At 41.2% G+C, this 21,792-nt stretch overlaps 1 protein-coding gene across 1 annotated transcript in view; it reads right to left on the bottom strand.

Moving 5' to 3' along the window:
* The window catches only part of bcan (brevican), a 29,593-nt gene extending 12,440 nt beyond the window's left edge, over positions 1-17,153 (bottom strand). The window contains 7 exon segments of the mRNA XM_044207277.1: positions 1-942; positions 1,849-2,142; positions 2,742-2,869; positions 3,362-3,536; positions 4,950-5,342; positions 6,815-6,897; positions 16,898-17,153. Of these exon segments, the coding sequence (XP_044063212.1) occupies positions 1-942; positions 1,849-2,142; positions 2,742-2,869; positions 3,362-3,536; positions 4,950-5,342; positions 6,815-6,897; positions 16,898-16,908 (2,026 nt within the window). The 5' untranslated portion in view covers positions 16,909-17,153.
* Positions 17,154-21,792: the final 4,639 nt, after the last annotated feature.

Genomic DNA, 21,792 nt, shown 5'->3' with positions numbered 1-21,792 from the left:
TGGCAAAGGGGTCCATACCAACCAAACTTTGAGTCACCGAGTTTTGTGTTTCTTCATCTAGAAGAGGATTTGCACTCTCCTCTCCAGACTCCTCTTCTGTTGGATGGTTCTCAGTCGTACTGTTGTCAAAAGACGGCAACAGGGTGATGGAGTGAACATCTGTTTCCTCAGTGTGGGGTGAAGTAGTCACCGCTGACATCTCCTCAACAGTACCAGCGCTGGCCTCTTCTGGCTGTCCTGGAACATCGTAAGAGGTGCTCGGGTAGACGAGCTCAGTTTCAGAGGTGTGTTCCAAGTGGACATCTGGAGTGTGGTCCTCTTGTACAACAGGAAGATCGCCCTCCTGAGGAACCTCTGGAGAACTGTTGAGGAGCTCATTTGCATCAGTTCCAGATGTTGCATTAACAGCTGGTGAATTCAGGCTTTCATTCTCAGACGTATGATGCTCTGAGAGCTCTCCGCTCTCTGAAGTTGTTGCATCAGTTGTGGGTAAAGTGAAATCTTCACCAACACTTACTACGCCATTGGCCTTTGGAGAAGTTGTTGGAAGTACGTGAGACTCTTCGTGATCTGTGTCTGGGCTTTCTTCAGGTGCTGGCTGATAGGAGTCTGGGTAGCTGGCCTTCTCTATGAGCTCCAAGGTATCCTCTGTGGACAAGTGCTCTTGATGCTCAGATGGAGGAGTGACAGACTGATGAAGGTCTACCGTCAGAAACGGTTCCTTGTCATAACCCAATCTTGGGGACTGAGCCTCCACAGGGCCCTGCTTCACAGGATTGGCCGTCTGGGCATATTGGACCTCTTCGCCCCCCTTTGCCGTCCCCTCGCTCAGGCTGAGCTCCTCCTGTGCAGGATTAGTTAAGAAAACAATGTCCTGGCCAATGTCCTCTGGCTCAGTGGCAAGAAAATCCTTAGGAGATTCAGTGTAAGGGCCGTTATCGCCTGGAATAAAGAGCAGAATTAGAAAATGTTAATTATAATGTCCAAGATTTGATTGGACCTATTCCTAATGCCACTACGGAAAAAGATTTGTTGAGAGTCTAGCAAGAAAGCTCATTTGCATGTAAGAAAGAAGAAACAGCACCTTCAACAGCAGGGAGACTCCTTTTTTTGGTATGGAAAGATCTGTACATATAAGGAGCCAAATGTATAAAGAGGTAATGGTATTGTACAATATTAACTGTCAAATAAAAACACCAACCTTAATTTTACCTTCAGCCAAACCAATTTGGATAAATAGCAAACATACAGCAAATCTTCAAGAAGTTCACCTTCACACTAATTGACACTGAGTGGGATTGGCTTTGTGTGTGTGTGTGTGTGTGTGTGTGTGTGTGTGTGTGTAGGGTAGAGGGACTTCACATTTGCTATGAGCCAGTGGCTGTGAATCAGGCTCTGAGCGAAGGCGTGGTGTGTCTGAATGTGTCTCCACTCTGTGGTCTACTTATGCTACGTGAAGCAAACAATGCAGGCTCTCATTCTTGTGTTATCTGTAGGCCCACTGCAAAGTACCGCAGTACTGGAACAGTACTTGGGCAGTGATGGTGTTTCAGCAGTCCACAAGAGCAAACAGACTGAGAAAACCTCATAAGTTGTGAACAGTTCCACTAAGCCGCAGATTTTCCCTTATAACCCTAAGAGAACGTCATTTTTAAAAAACACTATGTTTTTTCTTCTTTCCTACCCTGTTAACCATCTCGAGACTGCTAAGATTTATCTTGCAACCCCTTAGAGGGGTCCTGATCCCCCGGCTGGGAACCACTGGCTCAGAGAACACTGTAGGATTGCAGGTCAACTCTTGCAGAAAATAAACCAGGACATTTATCAAACACAAGATTGTTCTCTTACTTCTGAAGCAGTAGACATCATGTCGAGTATGAACCTCTGGGAAGCCTGTCTGGTTGCTGTAGCGATAGACAGTTCTGACCCCCGGTTCACCGCCTCCGCAGCGCTCTCTAGGGGTGACGATGGGGTAGCGCACACTCCCATCTGCCAGCCAGCCCGGACTGCAGTGGTTCAGTCCTTCATTCCAGGCGGCATATAGCTGAGCTGTGGTGGCCAGCTCGGCCCCATGACTCAGACAGTAGGCCTTGGCCTCCCAGAAGGTGAAACGCTGGGGGGCGGAGCCATGGAACACTTCACCTTTACACAAGGAGACAGGTGTCAAGTTTTGATGATCTTTTGTCCGTTACTTCGCTGTGGTTTTTGTGCTGAGCCTGACGAGGGGCGCTATCAAAGTCTGGGGTAGACGATGATTGAATACTATTTTTAAATAATTGTTTTTACAACCTGGGTTCTTATTTCGGTAGTGTTTTCCTCAATTTTACTCACTAGCTTTATCGCTGTGATCGAGACATGCATCGAGTTCAGTAGGGCAGCATGAGTAGTCAGACACACAAACTGTTGACACAACGTTATAAGCACACTATTGTCTAATGTATCCCTGTATGTTGTAGCATTAAGATTCTCCTTCACTGAAACTAAGGGGCCCCAACCAAGAAAAAAAGACCCAAAACAAAAGTACACAAAACAGTGGTGTCCTCATACTTTTGGCCATACAGTGTAAGTGGGCTAAACCAGGGGATTCGTCTGTCACTTATGTTGCTTGTACCAATTCCAGCAATTAAAGCTGGTGACAAAAATGTTTTCTTATCTGATGAGAACTTAACAAAAATATGGTCCAGGTTGTAAAAAATAAAGTTAATTTCAAAAAAAAAAAAAAATCCTTTTGGTTGTCTTACCCTCAATATTCTCCACGTAGCAGTAGACGTCATACAGCTCATCAGGCTCTAACAGTCCATAGTTCCTCACTCCTGGCAACCCATCCATGTCCCCAAAACAGCCCTCTCTTGGCATCTGAATGGGATATCTGTGGAAGGAAATATTGCACAGCACTGAAACACCAAGTACCTCTTTTTTCATAATGGCAGCACTCCAAACATCACACTTGTTTGAGCTCTTCTCTGAGTGAGTGTTTTAGTGGGGAGAAATGTATGGTTTGAGTTCAGATGAGTGCCTCTCAGCTACTTGATGATCTGTGTGTTCTGATGTGCAGATGTAGAGAGCATATCAAATGTTAGCTGGCTGAGTGGTCCACTATCAGCCCTCCAAACTGAGCAACGTCCATCCCGGATGCTGTTGACTGACAGCGACGTGTCAGTCCGGCAATTTAGTGTTGTTGTTTTTGTCGAGCTGCGTGAAGGATGTGGGCTGTTGCCAAATGAACACTGAACATCCGAGTGCCTCAAATCATAATTCTACATAACACAAAATGCAGAATTTTCAAGCTAAGAGGCCACTTGATCCAGTGTTCAGTGATGTGTCCTGTTTGACACTGGACCATTTTCTCTCAGGCGCTCACCTCACTGAGTGGTCTGAGAGCCAGCCTGCATCACACTGTTCGTATCCGCTGTGGTAGGCGGCCAGGAGCTGCTCTGGAGTGGCAATTTCAGCCCCGATATCCTCGCAGGCCTCTCTGGCCTGCTCAAAGGTAAAGGCGTACCGACTGGATGCATCACGATAATGGAACACTACCCCTGTAAAACCCAGAACAACAGCTTTATGAATTCTGATCCACGGCAGTTTTATCTCTCACTGTGGTGATAAAGAGGGGTTCACATGCACAGTGGTAGAAAGTAACAAAGTACTTATTCAAGTAATTTACTGTACTTGAGAATTTTGTTACTTAAACTCCACTACATTTCAGAGGGAAATATTGTACTTTTTACTCCACTTATATCTGACGGCTGTACTCACTAGTTGCTTTGCTTATAATATTTTACACACAAAACATTTATTCGGTATTTAAAATAGTTCAAAATAGCCCCGGCCAGCTGAAACATTAACATATCACTTACACATGAATGCATCAACAATAATAATATAATAATATTACATATATGTAATAATAAATAATAATAAAACTTTATTTATAGAGCACCTATCAAAACAAAGTACAAAGTGCTTCACAACAAGAGAAATGAAACACCACAGTGAATGACGAAATATAAAGAAATAAAATACAGAAAAGCAATAAAATAAACAGCCAGTTCAGGTAAAATCAGGATCTGCTTTCAGATAAAAATGTGTTTTGAGAAGAGACTTAAAAAACCCCAATTTCTTAATAATACAACACACACAGGGGACAATTTTACTATTGTACATTTTGCTGATAGTACCGCCGTAGTTTAAAGATTTTGAAAGCAGAACTTTTACATGTAATCAAACTTTTACTTAAAGGCATAATGAGTAGGTTTTTCCTAAAAAACAATGTATAGACTCATACAGAAAGAATCCCTCTCAATCATCACTTCTGACCCACTAGAAGTGTGTGACGCTGCCCTCTGCCTGTATTTTCTTCTTAGTTTGCGGTGTTCGGGACGTTTCTGGGCGTCAACCTTTGGGCAGTGGGTGCGTAGCTCCCAGCCAATAACAGCGTGCAGGCTGTGAGGAAGCTACGAAAATGGCGGCGGAAAAATGCGAAATGCCAAGCTGACAAAGCTCGTTTCAAAGCTTTCCTCGCTGAGATCATTTAAGCATAAAAAACCATCACTGTTTATCTGAATGTGAAGATCTGATTTACTGTATTACTAAAAGTGTTGCCCAGAGACGTTCTACCTCAATACACAAACAACGTAGTATGAAAGACTAATTTATTGGAGTAACAACAAATGACTCTCTGGTGCCTGATAGATTGGCTCACAAATGACTGTGGTCAGAGAATCCATAATCTACTACTTGGTGGGGGCGCTGAATGAGACGAGCATTCATCACAGATGCTGAGTGTGTACTGTATAATAAAGATACAGAAATACGAGAGACACAGTAGCTTGTTCAATTATCCAGACGACAGTTGATCCTTTTCATGAACAACTTCCTTTACTTTTTATATTTCACTTTTTCAATATTCATACATTTTAGATTTATTCACTACGCTGCATCTATCTCACCTTTGACCTTGACCTGAGCGACATCGTCAGCGTCCTCCAGGCCCTGCTGCACCTCGCAGCGGTAGAAGCCGGTGTCGTTCTGCCTCAGGCTCTCCAGCCGCAGGGTGAGGTCGGCGGGGGAGTAGGCGTAATTGAGCAGCGAGGCCCGGTCTTTGTAGGCCTCGCTGACTCTCACCCTGTCGCCGCGGGCCACCAGGATCTCCATCTCTCGGCCGTGAGTCAGAACGCTCCATTTGACCCGGGGGAGAGACAGGACGGCGTGGCGGCCGTTTGTGGAGGGGGATGGCGGCGGGTGGGCCAGAGACACCAGGCAGGGTAATGTCAGAGAGCCGCCCAGCACAGCAAACACAGGCGGGGTGGTGGGGATGGTCACCTGGAGAAGCTTGGAATCATCTGAGGAGAGGCAAGCTTTAAAGTAATAGGTGACATGCATATAGCTATACATAATATACATACTATACATTTATTAGCCAAAATAAAACAGAGCCACACACTACTGCTACACTCGGGCTCTGTGAGGCTGTGCTGAGGCACAGTGGTGCTTTGAGCTAATGAAAATGTTAAAACGCTGACGTGTAGCAGGTATATAGTTTACGATTTTTACCATTTTAGGTTAGCGTGTTAGCATACTAACATTTACTAATTAGCACTAAACATGGGAATCTCATTAGTTTGTAGGGATTTGGTCATAAACCAAAGTATGAAAAGAGGATCAACAAAGCTGTTAGAATTCATCCTGAGGGGGACGTGAATATCTGAACCAAATGTCACGGCAATCCATCAAACAGTTGTTGAGATTTAAATTAAAAACCAAAAACGTAAACCTCGTAGAGCTAAAGAAAATGTTGCAGAATCGACAGTGTCATTAAGATGTATCAAAGGACCATGAATGTCTGTATAAAATGTCATGGCAATCCATCCAATAGCTGTTAAGATATTTCAGTCTGGGCCAAAGCGGTAGGCCGATCTTGCCATCCCTAAAATCCACACCGCTGGCTAAAAACAGCATACCCTAACAAAACAGTGACAAAACGTGGAGGTGGAAGAAGAATGAAAAATAAAGGGAAAAAAGAAAGATGGGGCAGAGCATCTCATTATTAAACCACAGTGAATCTATCATATTTATGAAAGGCTCCCAGATTTTCCAAAAATAACTCTCTCTGTCAGTCCGCTTAAAGCCGAGATGTTTATAAGAAGCCATTTTAGTCATTTTGTCCATTCATTCCCCTGAAATACATACTTCCTTTGCTTTTCCAGTTTTGTAGCAAACCCTGCAACCAGTTATTAGAGCCACAGCTTGACGTTTAATATCAGTGTCGGACTACAGGACAGACTTTTTAATTGGACAGAGGTGATTGATTACTCACTAGTATAATAGTTTTTTTGCTGCCTCATGACATATATCTGCAGGTCTGTTAGCAAAGCAGCTCTGTCAAGTTGTTGCAGTTCCTACTGGCCATCAGCAGAGGTCAGTCATTTAGAATTATAGCTCATTTGAGTCTGAAAACTTTTTGTTTGCATTTCCCCAAATCATTTTGCTTTGTATGCCATATGTTATACTGTCATAAGACATTTGACTGTCAATACTTGCTTTTATTGTGCTTCTGACACAAATATAGGAAAAGACATCCAGCTGTCTCCTTCAGCTCATCAGTTAACCTTGATTTTCTGCTGGGACACTCAGACACCCTTGAAAAAGGCCGCCATAGTGTGCATGTCAGCAAAAACAATGAACGACAGGAAATGATTAAAGACAACCCCCTGCTTGTAAAAGTCAGAGGTCATGTTTGATTTAATGGAGTCGAGGATGTCAGTAGTGGAAGGTAGCAGTGAAGGTGACGGCGACGAAGAGGGAGGGTGCATACCTGACTCGTGGTGGGGGGTAGAGGACGACGGCAGGACGAGGAGACAGATGGCACACAGCAGCACAGGTAGAAGCACATCCAGTCTGAGGGTGAAAGACACAAAGGGAGGGACAAAATGTTTGAACTTGAAATGATAAGAAAGTCTGGACCGCAAGAATTTGGTTTTAAAGCATATACTTATTTTTCTAAATGTTAGCACCCATGGAAGTTGTAGTTTTATCTTTATCAGTTTGTCGTTGTTGTTGTCTACTATTTCTCATTTCTAAACAGAAAACAGAAAAAGATCTAACTTTTTATCATTTTTTGTTGTCAGTTTCTCGGCAAGAGTGATTCAAAACATGTGAATGCCAAAAATACGACCTCACTTGATGGCAGCATTACAGGTGCTGTTGCATTCACTGAAGGTTTTTTATTTCTTACTTTTGGAGAGCTCTAAATTAATAGTTCTTTTGTAAGTTTGTCAGTTCTCGTGTCAGTTCTCTTTGTTAAAGCGATCATGATTTTTTTTTACTTTGTAGATAGTTGTTCAGGAAAACAGTAAAGTCAGAGTCTGAGTTGTTGTTCCATCTTTTCCTGGTGGTTCAATCTTCCCAGAACAGCTGAAGTGATTTAGCAAAAATGTCAAATATCTCCAGATTGAGACACACTGATTTATCAGTTATCACTCCCTCCCTCTCTGACCAAAGAAGTGAGTTCATATGCTCACTGACTACAGAGACAAAAAAAAGAAAACACATATTGACTTAATACTCCGAGTCATTCATCAAACTCCGAGCAGAAAGGTGGCGAGGGGCCAAGTAAAAGGCAGTGAGCAGATATCAGCAGTATCTCTGCTGGAAAACAGAGAGGATGATGACTTTATCCGTCACATCCAACTGAGATTGGATGAGATTGGTCTTATTTATTTTATAGTTTTAGACAACTCTTAGGTTGTTTTAAGTTTCTGTTGAGGTTGTTTGTTGTCTGTCTTATGTCGTTTGTCTGTAACTCACTGTTATTGCTGGCTATCTTGGCTGGGACATTCTTAAAAAAAGAGTTTTTTAATGTCAGTGAGGCTCTCCTGGTTAAACAAAGGTTATATAAATCAATAAAACTGTAGTTTTTGCAGGTTGAAATTGCTGAAGATGAACTATTTTCTATTCAATCAATAATCAAAATTTTATAATAACCCCAGTTCATCCATGGCATCCATGGGACTGGATGTATTCACTGTCTACAAACTATTAAATATACCGAAACATGATCAAAATATAGTAATCTCAACGGTAATGTTGAAGATTTTGATTGATAAAAATGTTGGATGACTTTTTAGTGTGTGTGTGTGTGTGTGTGTGTGTGTGTGTGTGTGTGTGTGTGAAGCAGACAGACAGACTCAGACAGACAGGGACTGCCTGTGTGTCCTTGGAGCTTTCTAGCTGCTGTGAGTCAGACTTCAGGAGCTGCAGAGTGTGAGCTGAATTCTGATTCCCTCAAATCTCCCTGGAGGGTCGGACTGAAGCCCAACCTCCAACCTAACTAGATTTACCATCATTACCACTCCTTTTATCCTCCAGTACATTCACTTTTTTTCTGTCCTGTTTTTCTTGGTTGTATTGTAATCCTATTTTCTCTGTATACCTATGTTAACAGCTTTTTCAGCTTGGGGATAACTTAGGTTTTCTCTTCTCTTCTTCTCACAACGGCGGCTGACAAACATGCTGACCAACCACCTCAAACGGCGGTTTGATCCAACAAGAGAAAGTCTTTATATTGAAGCCAGTGCACCAGCATACCACTACATGCTGCCACCAAGAAATCTCTGACTCCATACAAGTTCGTTCAACAAGCCCCAAACTCTCAACAGCTAACAGCTAATTCACCTCTTCTACTGTGTGTTTTCTACTTAAAAGAAAAGTATTCTTTGTGCATGTTTGCTTGATTGACAGGTGTGTCATCCTATCATCCTGTCATGCATGGTTGTTGACACTTCAGCTCAACTCAGGCTTCCTCCCCTTTGTTTAAATTTGGATTCTTTGGTCGAATAATTACACATTTTTCCTCCAGTAACTAGAAAAGAAGAAATTGGCGTGACATTATGCTACATGCATGAATACAATTCCCCAACACCCTAAAGGCGATGCAGCTGCATACATGATGTGAGGTTTTCAGAATCAGAATCAGAAATACTTTATTGATCCCCGAAGGGAAACTCTTTGTTACAGCAGCTCGCCTTTACGTCAGTGCACACAGGAGAAAGTACTAGCAAACAATATAATACAATACACTATAAAAACAGGTCAGAAAATAAATTAAGTACCAGGTGGGTATAAGTATAAAATAAAATAAGTGTGAAGTACCAAGTGGGTTTACCGGTAGATGATGATAATACAGTATAATAATACAATGTAGTAATATAAGTAATAAGTAGTGGTGCATGTACTGTCAAGTTAAGTGTAGCTTATTGAGATTATTAAGATATTGCACAGCAGTAATGGAGGTATGAATAATATCAATATCAATAAATAGGAAAAACTAAAATAGGAAAACTAAATATTGCACTTTTATACCAAAGGAACCCAAAAGATGTATTTCTGTTTTGTTAGCAACCTCCTCAAGGCTTCAGAAGAAACAGTGCATTTACTGGAGAAACATATTGAGTGTACAGCGGAGAAGTAGATCAACCTGCAGGAGGTTTTATTACCTTTTTTCAGTGTCGTGTGAACTTGTCACCAGAGTGCATCACATCCGACATGAATGTGTGTGTGTCTGTGAAGAAGGAAAAATGAACCCCAATTCCAGAGTGACAATGGTGTGTCTGTGAGATTTCCTCAAATTATTTAAGAGCAGAGCATCGCATTTCCCTGCCTGACCCGAGAAGAGCTGTCTGTTTATTTCAAGTTCTGTCTCTCTGTCGCTTAATAAATCTGCATTTTCGGAAGTGAATAAATGATCAGAGGCTCCAGCTGGAGAAATTAAAAATAAACAACAATCGAGCTGCAACCTGTAAGTAAAACCGATTCCATGGTTTGTGTTTTTGTGTGTTTGTGGCTGATGAAACACTATTTGTCACTTCATCCAGGCACAAACACACCAAAACAAACAGAAAACAGCTGGTGACCTCCGACACCTCACTGACTCCTTACCAGCAAGGGCGAGACCTGCCAGTGCTTCACCTGCAGGACTGAATTAACAAGCTGTTCACCTGGAGGAAGTAAATGAGGCTGAATGAGTCTTGGATTTTTCATACAGGACAGCAGAGAGGAAGAGGCTGTCTCCACTGAGGATGAATGTGGGAAAATAAGTGGAAAATCACAGACATTACAATTACTGCATGTCAATGACTACTTCCCTTTGACTGAAAGGAGTATTAAACTTGAAATGACGCAAGGAAATTAAAGTTTGTTTTGTGGGTCTCAGCAGTGACACGTTTCTAATCAAAACAGGATTAATAAATAATCACTCAAAGGTTTTTTAATGCCTAAATTTGGCTCCGTCGTTCCAAAATGAAAGCTTTGAAGACAGAAATGCCACTTGGGATAAAGCTGGCAGTTCAAATCATTCCACTGAACAGAGCTGCAGACCGGCAGATACCCAGAAGATTTAAATGTGAAAAGGCTGTGAAAAATCAATGGCAGATACAATATACTAAATCTAAGTCTTTTTTGTATGAGAAATGAATTGCTGAGCTATTACAGCAGTAATAAGTACTGCCCTTGAGAATCGTTTGCATACTACATAATGATTAAAAATTATAACTCCAAATTAAGACTAATAGTGGATTTTTGAGGCTGATGCTGATATTATTATTTGAGAATTTAAAAAGCCTGAAAACAATAGGTCAATATTCACATTCATATGCAATTACAGTTACATAAATACATCACATAAACTTTTTATAGGGATAGTATGGTTGTTACAGAATTGGGACCAAGATACAGTATGTAGGGAGCGGGACATTTTACAGTTGAAAAATCAACGTGCATCAACTATGTAATGGAGACGCAGTTTCTAAATGACCTTGCAACAGCTGAGATTTATACCTCTGACTGGCTTGTTCTCCTACGCAATGAGGCCTATGGGTATCGTAGTATTTAGAGCCATCACATAAATACATAACATACATACATAAGTCAATAACTTCATGAGTCGCAATCCATGGCGACAACAAGCGTGTCCCAGCCGTGCTCATTACTTTGTAGTGTCCCCTGGAAACAGTTTCTGTTGTCGCCTGTGCTACTTACAGTGTTTCTGTATTTGGTTGTGTTTTCTCACTTTGCAGCATTTTCTAAATGCTGCGCGTGTTGTCAAATTGGTGAAGAAGTTGCAGTGCGTTGAGCTCTATTTTCCTAAGATTCAACCGGCTGAATCAGCCGTGATGGCACAACACCAGATCTACTTGACTCGCTGAACAAATCGAAGATGTGGACAGCAGTTCAGATCTCTGGAACCAGGCTGGAAAAAAGTACCATTAGAAATACAAATAAGAAGTTTAAAAAAAGAGACAGGAAAAATGCATCTAGATTGAGGTTCTTTTAAAGTGGATGCAAAACTGTGGCCAGTTATCACCTCCATAATAACCTGAAAAGTCAGAATAAAGGAGACGGTAAATGGATAAATGAGCAAATCACCTGTGAGCTTCCTGTCACACTGGTTTCAGTTTCTCTCTACATGAAATGGACATTAATTCCTCCTGACAATCTTCCACCAATGTCTGACTATTCAACTCTAACGGCCCCTTCATTTCAAACTTATCAACTATCTGTCTGACTCAGTCTTTCTCTTTCTAAGACACACACACACACACTGTCGTGCTGAGGTGGGTGTATGGCCTCAGCAAGGAGGAGAGAGAGAGCGAGCTTTTTCTCGGGGGAGGCAGAGCGGGCAGAGGACGCATCCCAGGCAACATCAGAAATGCAAAGACAGGCATCACAAGTGGCTGAATAGTCAATGACTTCACCTTGAGGGAAAAGGCGGCGGGGGCCAAGAGAGAGGATGTTGGACCGCTCAGTTTGCCTGGGAAGGTCATCTGAGGCTGGAAGGGAGGAGGAAGGGGGTGAACCACATTCTTAAAGGACTGCACCGGCTTTGTGAAAGTTTGGCCCATTTGTCACTTTACCCAGTGTGTGACGAGAGGGCTGGTGCGCCCGCAGATAGCCCAGCGCAGCACACATACATTTTAGCATACAGCACAACGCGTCCTCACACGAAAACACCTCCGTGAGTCATTTCTGTTGTAAGTTTAGGCATCTAACGACAAGTATTTGCAATTCCCCTTGTATTTGCTTTTCTTAATGTGAAACTAATGTAACTTATGTGTGTGTGTGTGTGTGTGTGTGTGTGTGTGTGTGTGTGTGAATTTTCTGTGTGTCTGTGCATACTTAAACTGTATATGCTTATTCCCGTACACAGGTCTCTCTTGAAAAAGAGATCATGACTCCAATGAGACCACCTGTTTAAATAAAGAATTTAAAAGAAGAAATCTAAGACTATTTAGTCAAGTTGAGCATGAAAGTTCATTCTTAACTCAAGGTCCACTTATTAGCTTTTTTTACATGATGAAGTATGAAACCTCTGTCATGTGATAAAAGATGGACATACATTATATAAGGGGAGAGTTGCATTCAGGTTCATACTAAAAAGTCGCCTAAGGCCCCGATCAGACAGAGCGCTTTTTGCAGGATGCAAAACGTGAGGCGCGCTGCACTGCCTTTGTTGTTGATGCCTACATTTTTTTTTTTGTTGCTAGGCAACCACAGAATCACCAGGCTAACTGTGGTTTTGCTGTGAAGTAAACTCACAAATCTGATCCGATTGGACAATGGGAAAAAACACAAATGACGTCGGGCGCTTTTCTGCTCTAAGTTGAAGTTTTTTCAAACGGAGTCGTTCATAGCGCTCCTGCAAAAACGCAAGGCAGTCTGACTGAATGATTGTCGAAACACCGACTCCTCACGATGACACTGATGAAGACACGTTGATGTCAGCAAGAATTTAGAGGAAAACCCGAATTAATAGAACGGAGAGAATTACAGCCTCATACACTGACTGAAATTACAAACTCACACTGACATGCTGGGACCCTCAGGGTTGGTTTCTGAGCTCAGATTTGAATCCGGTTTAGAAGTTCAGAGGCTGTTGAATCTCTTATCGAATCTTTTAAGCTCTCTCATTTTATAAACAGAGAGCAATGTTCAAAATCAATCAGCTAACAGGCTTCTCATTTCTAGCTGGCACCGACCATTAATGTTAATTCCTTAAATAAACTGCCAAAATAAAACATGGCTATTGTCTAGTTAATACACACATGCTCTACAGGTTGTGAATATTAATTGGGCTATAACTCAAAAATGTTTTTGCCTTCATGGAACAAATAAGGTGTTTACAGGTCTAAACTGAATCTTTTGGTTCTAGTTTAGTTAATTACAAATACTGAACCCTAAACCTGAATAGATTCAATAAGGGATTCGAAAAGGATCAGATCTGATTAGCAGATTCAACACGAGATTCCAAATGAATGAATGCAGAGGAACCTAGCGACCTGTGCTATCTAGACTCTTTCACACACACAACCACAAAGCCAAACACAGCCTCTCTTTGCTTCTGTCTTTCAGGTTTAAGAATGGAGTGTAAAACCACTTGCTGAGCCATCGTTGGATCAACCTGCCGCCACCACTTCCCCTGCGCTGTACCCCTCTGCTTTCTCATGGCAGGGACCACCGCCACTACCCTTTTGCCCCTCAGCAGCTCCTCCATCACGACCGGCCCACCAGTTCCACATCGCGCCACCTCGAATGACTCGGTCTGCCCATCTCCAGGGGCAACCCGAACCCCCCTGACAGACACAATCTGACAGGAAGCAAGGAGCAGCCGGGGAGGGCTGGAAGCAACAGAGACCTCTCAGAGAAAAGAGTGGCAGAGAGGAAGAAAGAGACTCGGTACAGCATGACTGAGTGCTGAGAGAGACGTTAAGTTCACAGGAATGATTTAAAACGATTCACCAGTCAGCCTCAAGCAGCAGCCGTGTTTTATTAGCTGCTGACTCAAACTTTTAAAGAAGTGACAAAAGCCATAAGCTACAAGACTCTGGCGGTAGACTGTGTGTGTGTGTGTGTGTGTGTGTGTGTGTGTGTGGTAGTCTGTGTGCCACAAGCTGATTAGGCAGAATTGCTGTGAGTTTTAAGGGGCTTACACCTCAGACATGCTGACAAAAAAACAACAGCGAACACAGCACTGGTCTGCACTCATTATTTAGTTTGAGTCACATTTCAGAGGTGCTGTGGGAAACAAGCTACACCTTCTGAAGTTATAGACAAACTGTGCAGCAACAACAGTAACCTGCAGGGCCTGCTGCCCCCACTGAGAGCCAACTGTACACAACTAATTACAGTTTAAAACTAAAACCCACTGCCTGAAAAACTCCACCCTTTACACATGTAATAGGAACAGGTGTCTAATGTAAAAGGTGAAATGTGTCCCTTTATTATTATTTCTGCAAGACAGAAATCATTGTATTTGGCAACAAAGAGAAAGGACTCCATGTTATTGCTCAGCTTGATTCCAGGACTGTAAAGACAAAACAGCAGCCACATCAAGGCGAAAACTAAACCAGTATTTTATCATCTCAAACAAACAGCAAGAATTAGAGGCCCATGCCCAGCCACGATTCAGAAAACCTCATTCGTGCCTTCATCTCCAGCAGGGTGGACTGTTGTAATTGTCTCTCGTCTTGTCTTCCCAAAAAGACCATTGAACAGCTCCTTCAGAGCACAGTCACCGGACTTGTAACACATTACTTCTGTTCTAGACAAACAGACAAAACTCATTTCTGATCTGCTTGCAGAATATAAACCCACTCTTAGATCTTAGGTCTTTAGGAAGCAGTCAGCTGGTAGAACGAGTCAGAACCAAACCGGGTGAAGCTGCTTTTAGATCCGATGCTGCACACAGATGGAACCAACAGAAGCGCGCACTTTCTAAATCTAAATGAGAACTCTCTGTTCCTTTGATTAAATGATTTCTCTACTGCACTTTTATTTCCTTTATTGAATGTGCATCTTCTTACTACACCGTCGCTGTACTATAACTGTGTTTCTGGTCTTTTATTTAATTTTTTATTTAATTTTTTTCTATTTTAATTGATTTTATTTTCCTTTTTATTTTGTTTTTAAACCTGAGCAAACAGATTTTTCATTTGAGCACTTACATATCATCACGTTTTAAGTTGATATGGTGAACTTGTTAGCAAATGGTTGCTTATTTGCACATCCAGCAGTTACAGAGCGACGTTGTCATTCGGGTGGTTTTTGTGTCCACCTGATGAAGGTAAGTCCAATATTCACTTTCTCTCTCTTTTAGCTGTTTTTGGTCTCAACCCAACTCCCGAGGGAAATATCTGCCTCCTTAGCTGCTAAATGTTCCACTTTGCTCTTTGCTAACTGTGTCTGGAGGCTATTTGGTGCGCTACGAGAGCCATGAGAGTGAACCAAAACAGTAAAGGTGTGGGCCAGACAGCGACAACAACAATGAGCTGAAACTCACTATGAAGCTCCGTAAAGCTGAGAAAAATCTATCGATTCTAGCCTTATGTAAAGCACTTTGAATTGCCTGTGTGTTTTAAAATAAATAAAGTTGCCTTGTCCTAATTTCTCAAAACTCAACAAATGTCAAAGGGGAACTCCATCGATTTCACACATCTAAGTCTGTTTACAGGTCTACTACCTCATATGTGAAAACAGTATACAGAATACAACAGTATGCTTTGTATACTTAGTATACTGTCACTGACATTAATAAACAATTACAAAGTGACAATCTGAGCTTCAAGTTTATCGGCTGGATGTTAAGTCAGACTTTAAAACCCTAACCCCTAACCCCTAACCCTAACCCTAACCCACACCACCTTTAGGTTTTGTATTAATTCAGTTCAAACCGACCTCCCCTCTGTTTAGGTTTAAGAAAACAACTAGCAAAGTGACCATTTTAGGATCCTCCACAGGTGTGTTTCCAGAGTAAAATATCTTCCCATAATATTCCTATTGGGACAGTTTATCAGTGATAAGTTTCTGGTATGAAATGAGCTATAAGGATTTATTTTGTATATAATATAAACTACTCCTATAAAATTCAAATCATTAAAGTCATAGTGAGTTTAAATTAGCTAATCTATGGAAGGCTATATATTTTTAATGCTTTCATTAAGAAAGCTAACAACTCAAGCAAAGGCTACTTCATTTCAGTATAGTTCATGATGACCTGATTAGGCCTACAGTAGACTTCACCAACATCTTCCTACAGACACTTTTAATTCGGTACTCAGATTTGAATTTCCATTGTGATAGTCGAGAATACTTTTACAGTAGTTCTGGTAAACTGAATATTCCCATGTGACTTTACTGAAGAAGTGTAGCCTACTTAACAACTTTGAGGTACTTGTACTTACTTGAGTATTTCCATTTAACCCTACTCTTAAGTTCTACTCCACTAAATGTCAGCGGGAAATATTGTACTACATTTATTTGACAGCTATACTTCTGCAGTTCCTGCGCAGATTAAGACTTTACATACAAAACATTGAAAAAAGTATGATACTTATAATGGAAAAATATGATGCACTGTTATATCTTAACCTACCCAACAGTATATAAAACAGTTTTGACACCATTTGCTGATGATATTTCTGCACTTTTGCTTTGAATCTAAGATTTTTTTATCTTTAAAAGATAAGTTTAAGGCTGCTTGTATTTTTACATTCTGGTATTTTACCATTTTTAGCTCATGTGTTAACACTGGAGAAGCCCTGTGCAGAGTGATGCTGCAGCAGGTGACAACTGAGGCTGTCAGCCTAATCACGCACATATCACGCATTTCTTATAATTAATGATTATTAAATCGGGACCACTAACAAGTTAAACGATCCAAAACGATTAAAGGTTCAAAAATGTTACCAGTTTATTGTCCATAAAGCAAATGCATGCACAATAAATGATAAAGGCAGCCTGAATGTGAAAATAGCTGAATATCAAGAAATCTAAGAACTGAAAAGTGTCATTTAGCCTAATTGTCAGGGTTTGTCTAATTATGTGCAACAGAATATTATGAACTTACTTCATTTTCATCAGGCTCAGATCAGGTCTAGATCTTCAGAAGTTCTTCGTGTCCCCGTGAAGCCTCTGCACAGGTGCAGGTCGATCTTTGTGTCTGCTTTCCGACCTGAAGTCCTTCAGCAGCCTCTCAGCGCTGAAGCGAGCGACCGCTTCTCGAGACAGACACGGAGGCTTTGACTTATCCGTCCCGAGGTGAAGAGAGGAGAGACTGGGATGAGGGCAGTGTTAAAAGACCACCACCACCCCCTCCTCCTCCTCCTGCCTGGAAAATCGTAATCCCTGCTGAAATGGAAGGACAGACAGAGAGGTGAACAAATGGGGAATAAGGGCTCCTATCAATTATTTAATAATTTTCTGATAGTTAATGAAGAGCTAAGTGGGCCTCAGTATAAGAAAACTAGTATAGTTTGATATAATGAGGTGTGTTGTGCATTGCCCTTGAACTGCCCTTTTTAGGCAAAGAATAAATCACTATTAAAGCTGCAATAACTGACTTTTTTATGGCCACTAGGGGGCAGAAGAGCCCCGCAACAAGCTGACAGACAGCAGCCCTCATCGGTTATGGCCTTACAAAGTTGTTTTGGCTAATGTGTTAGCGAACTTACAGCTCCAGCAGACCCAAAGCAACGATAGCTGTCATTTGCAGTCCGTTTCTGTCCAAATGTAAACAACGATAAGGAAGCGCATTGGATTCCCCAATTAAAAAAATTGAGATGTTTTCTCATAATTATGCTAGTATCTCATGAGATCATTATCTCATTATATAATTTTGTCTCTTATAATTACAGGAAAAGATCTCAATATAATGCCAGACAATATTATCTTATAATAACAAGGTCTTTATTGTGGTTACCTGATTTAATTCACTTTTATTTCCTCCTTCATTTGATGCTTGGGACACTGATTGATGTTAGCGATGATTTATATGTCAACATTTGAATTACAAAGTGTAAGATATGTCTTTTGAATTGCTTGTTAATACACTTGACCCTGAAACATGGCCGTTTAGCCTACAACATCAGTTCCTACGGCTACATTGATCAGATAGGCAATGGATCTCAAAGACAGGAGATAGTTTTTCTCGTAATTATGAGATACGGACATCATAATCATGAAATAAGATTATGAGATAAGGTCTCCAATTAATTTATTTTTCCTTTAGTAAATGCAATGCGCTCCTGAGGGAAACATCTGGCTGTTTAGCTGCTAGATGCTCCGCTATGTTCACCAGCTGCTCTCTGACTGCGGCTGTCTGCTGTCTGCTGTCTGCTGTCTGCTGCTGAGCAGGTTTAGTGTGCAGTTGATTTATCAGATCTTTGATGAGAGCGATGAGACTGAACCAAAACAGTAAATGTGCCGTAAAACCAAAACAATGCGCTAAAGCAGGCGAAAAGCTAAAGAACCGCAGAGTGGGTGATGATGCTGGGTCGTGAGAACGCGGTTGCTAGGTGACTGACAGTAAAAATGGATGTCATCTTTCAGTTTTCAAAATGGTTATAATGTGATTTTCTGTTTTCTGCATTTCAGTGCCGTGCTAGGAACAAGAACGAGGTGAACAACAACTGTAACAAAAATAAAATAACTTTCAGGCTTTCAAAATTTTTAAAAACATCACAAACTCAGAGGTTTTCTGACAATTTCCATGTGAAAACCAGTTCAGTGGGTCATTGAAGTCACAACCCTGCCTGAAGACCCAATAACTCTAATAATACATGAATCTATGAGCCGTATGAATCTTTTACAGTGGGGCTGCAACTGAGAACAGCATCAACTCAGACTGCGAGTGGAAAACGTATTTGGTCGAGCAGGATGAATCTACTACGACAAAAACCATAAACCACATGGCAGAATTAGTCATTCGATGCTTTCTATTCCTAAATTTTAAAATCGTTTTAGTAAATCCAGCTAGTCTCCCAGAAAGACAACATTATTTGTTCCACAGACTTCTATTTCCTCCTTTTTTTACACGACAGTGTAAAATCCTTTATGCTTCCACATGTGCTGATCCTGCTACCGACCCACACTGTGCTCAGTGGATGTGCTGTATACTGTATGTAAGGTTAACTGGCAATGTGCAAAATGGACAAATTCCTGATGGCTTGGCAGTGAGTAATAAAAAACGAATTATGCACATGTGGCTGATGCTGGGCCATGACTAATATCTGCGGTGTGAGATGTGTGTGTGGAAAGGGTAATCTGCAGAGTCCACCTCCCAATAACATGACCCAGGGGGTAATAAAATCCATAAAATCCATATTGTATTGCCTAATGAGACTAACGGTGCTCTTTCATGTATTTCAAATCCTTATTAATACAGCAGGTGAACACTTAATCTTTTTTAATTTCAAATGTTGAGAATAGTATTTAAATCAATAATATGGAAGTACATTTAACAAAAGTCTAAATTATAAAAAGGATCAGCAAGCCGAGAGATATTTCTCATTTTCATTTGTTGTTCAGCCTCAAATACGAAGGTGGAAATCTTGTTTTTAGCATATTAAACTCAACACACCCACAGAAGAAAAATCCAAAGCCTCTTTTGGTTTTAAAGCTCTGGCTTTTACTCACTGAGCTAACAACAGGGCATAAAATCAAATTATTCACATTATTGCCCATGCACAAGGAGACTTAGGAGGGAGAACCAGTATGGGATCATCGAGACTAGGGAATGGATTAAATCACATGTTGCTTTGCAATATTTTTTTGTCTGAAACCCAAAAGCTTAAGAAGTCCGGGGTTACTTGGTGAGTGAAGGGCTTCACATGATGACTAAAGGCCTCCAGTTTGCTTCAAATGAAGTGTGTCTGATCGTCTAACAGCAACTGAAACCCCCTTTCTGAAGGCTGAATTGGGAGGGTGTGTGTTTGACGATTTTTGTAACTTTCCAAAATGGACAATCTGACAATCACGTCCACTTTATGCAGCAATTAGCCAAGTGTGCAGAGGTGTGAAAGAAAGCGGGGCTTGATCCCGGATGTGTTATAAGAACTGAATACTGGACTGAAAGATGGTTTCCGCGTTGTGCGGCTCACTGCACATGCTCGTTAGTGTTTCTCCTGCTGGCACATAAAAGTCATGCACATAAAAATAGTTTTTCTAGGGTCTGGGAAAGTTTTACAAATATAAAACATTCATGGTGTAAAAATTCAGAATACGATGCAAAGATTAATAACTGAGCTCGTCTGCAGCCTCTTTTACAATGGTGGTATATGGGGAAAATGCTTTTTGGGGCACAGAGATGATTCTTTAAGTGAGAAAATGTTGTTTCATATTTTAATTTTTTTACAGTACTGCTATAAAATCATTAAACAGGGGAAAGAAGCTGCACATTCAGTAGATTCAAAGCCTTTATTGACTTGGCCTTTGCATGTTAACAAAGGCTTTTAATTATCTTAAGCAGACTACTTTTCGACTGTGGTTCCAGATTTCTACTGTGCAGTTTATTCATGTCTTCTATTGAGCACCTAAAACACTGTGGAGGTTTCACAGCTAAAGAATTCCTAGCACAGGAGATTCCACTGCCTCCTTTGCCAGCTACTTAGACTGTGACCATCAGATGCTTTGGCATCCTTTGTGGTGACACTGAGGGGTTTTCAGCTGCCTGTTTGGTCAGCAGACAAAGAACAGACACAGGACTTGTCTTTACCTCAGGACACCTCTCACTTGCTCCATGATAGAAACTCGGGCAGGATATTGTCGAATTCATATCTTTTCCAACAAACACCAAGCCTGCACAGATGCACTCTAATCTTACACAAACACTTGCTTTAGAGTGTTGCCCGTGAGGTTTGGTCTGTCTCTTCCTCTTTAAGGAGCTTCTCTGTGCCAGCAGTTGTGTCTGGTGTGGCTTTTTCAGGAAGGATGGCATGCTGTATAATTAATGAGCTGGTGTTGAATTCACAGCAGGGAAATAGTGCTGATCACTCACCTTTAAGGACAAACACTTGCCAGAGGACACAGAAAGTGGAGCAGTGTGAGACTGGAAGAACTGCATGTTTACACCAGTGTGCAAGACGGCCACTGGTGTCTGGTCTGAGAGCAAGCTCGATAACGTAGCCGTAGCCTGGTTTGTCAAATCAAACATTTGTCTGTTCTGTCAAATTTTTGAAATCTTTTGATGAGAGATCCCTAAATGTTTCTTATACTGATCAAAAACCTTTCAAGTACAGCTGGGTTTCTTGAAAATGTCGCACTGCTAGTGCTGAAACGATACGCAGAGTTTTGGTATCGATACAAAAACAATACCAGGAAAGAAGATGGACGTTTTTTAGCCACGCGAATGACGTGGCTTTAGGGGTGACGATGTCGGTCCACCACTTTGGTGCAGACTGAAATATTTGAATGAAATTTTGTACATGCATTCAGGCTCCTCAGACGATGAATCCTAATGGTTTTGGTGATCCTCTGGTGCCACCATGAGGCTGAGAATTTAGCTTTTAATTAAGTATCTCTACAACTATTGGACTGATTTCTGGGACACTGATGGTTCCCGGGGGATGTATCCTAAAGACTTTTCCTCTAGCGCCACCAGCATGTCAAAGTTTTCACTTATCCTAATAACATTCCCATCAGCCTCAGCTGTTCTTTGAGTTTAGTGCTAATGTTAGCATGCTAACACATTACACTAAGATGGTGAACATGTTAAACATTATAACTCATCAGCATGTTAGCATTTAGCTCAAAGCAAAGCTGTGTCTAGGTGCAACCTCACAGAGCTGCTGGCAGGGCTGCAGACTTAGTCTTCTTTCTGCAAAACTTTACTTTTCATTTCACAAACGTTAAATGCAACCAGCTGTGCAAGAACATTGCCTAAATAAACTGGCTGATTTAAACAGATTTAAATCAACAACTGATTAAAGAAAGTCAAGAAATTCAATGTCAGATTTCAGTACTTGA

This window comes from Siniperca chuatsi, linkage group LG9, assembly GCF_020085105.1.
Source record: "Siniperca chuatsi isolate FFG_IHB_CAS linkage group LG9, ASM2008510v1, whole genome shotgun sequence".
In the NCBI taxonomy this organism is placed as follows: domain Eukaryota; kingdom Metazoa; phylum Chordata; class Actinopteri; order Centrarchiformes; family Sinipercidae; genus Siniperca; species Siniperca chuatsi.
This window is presented reverse-complemented; position numbering and strand designations above follow the sequence as displayed.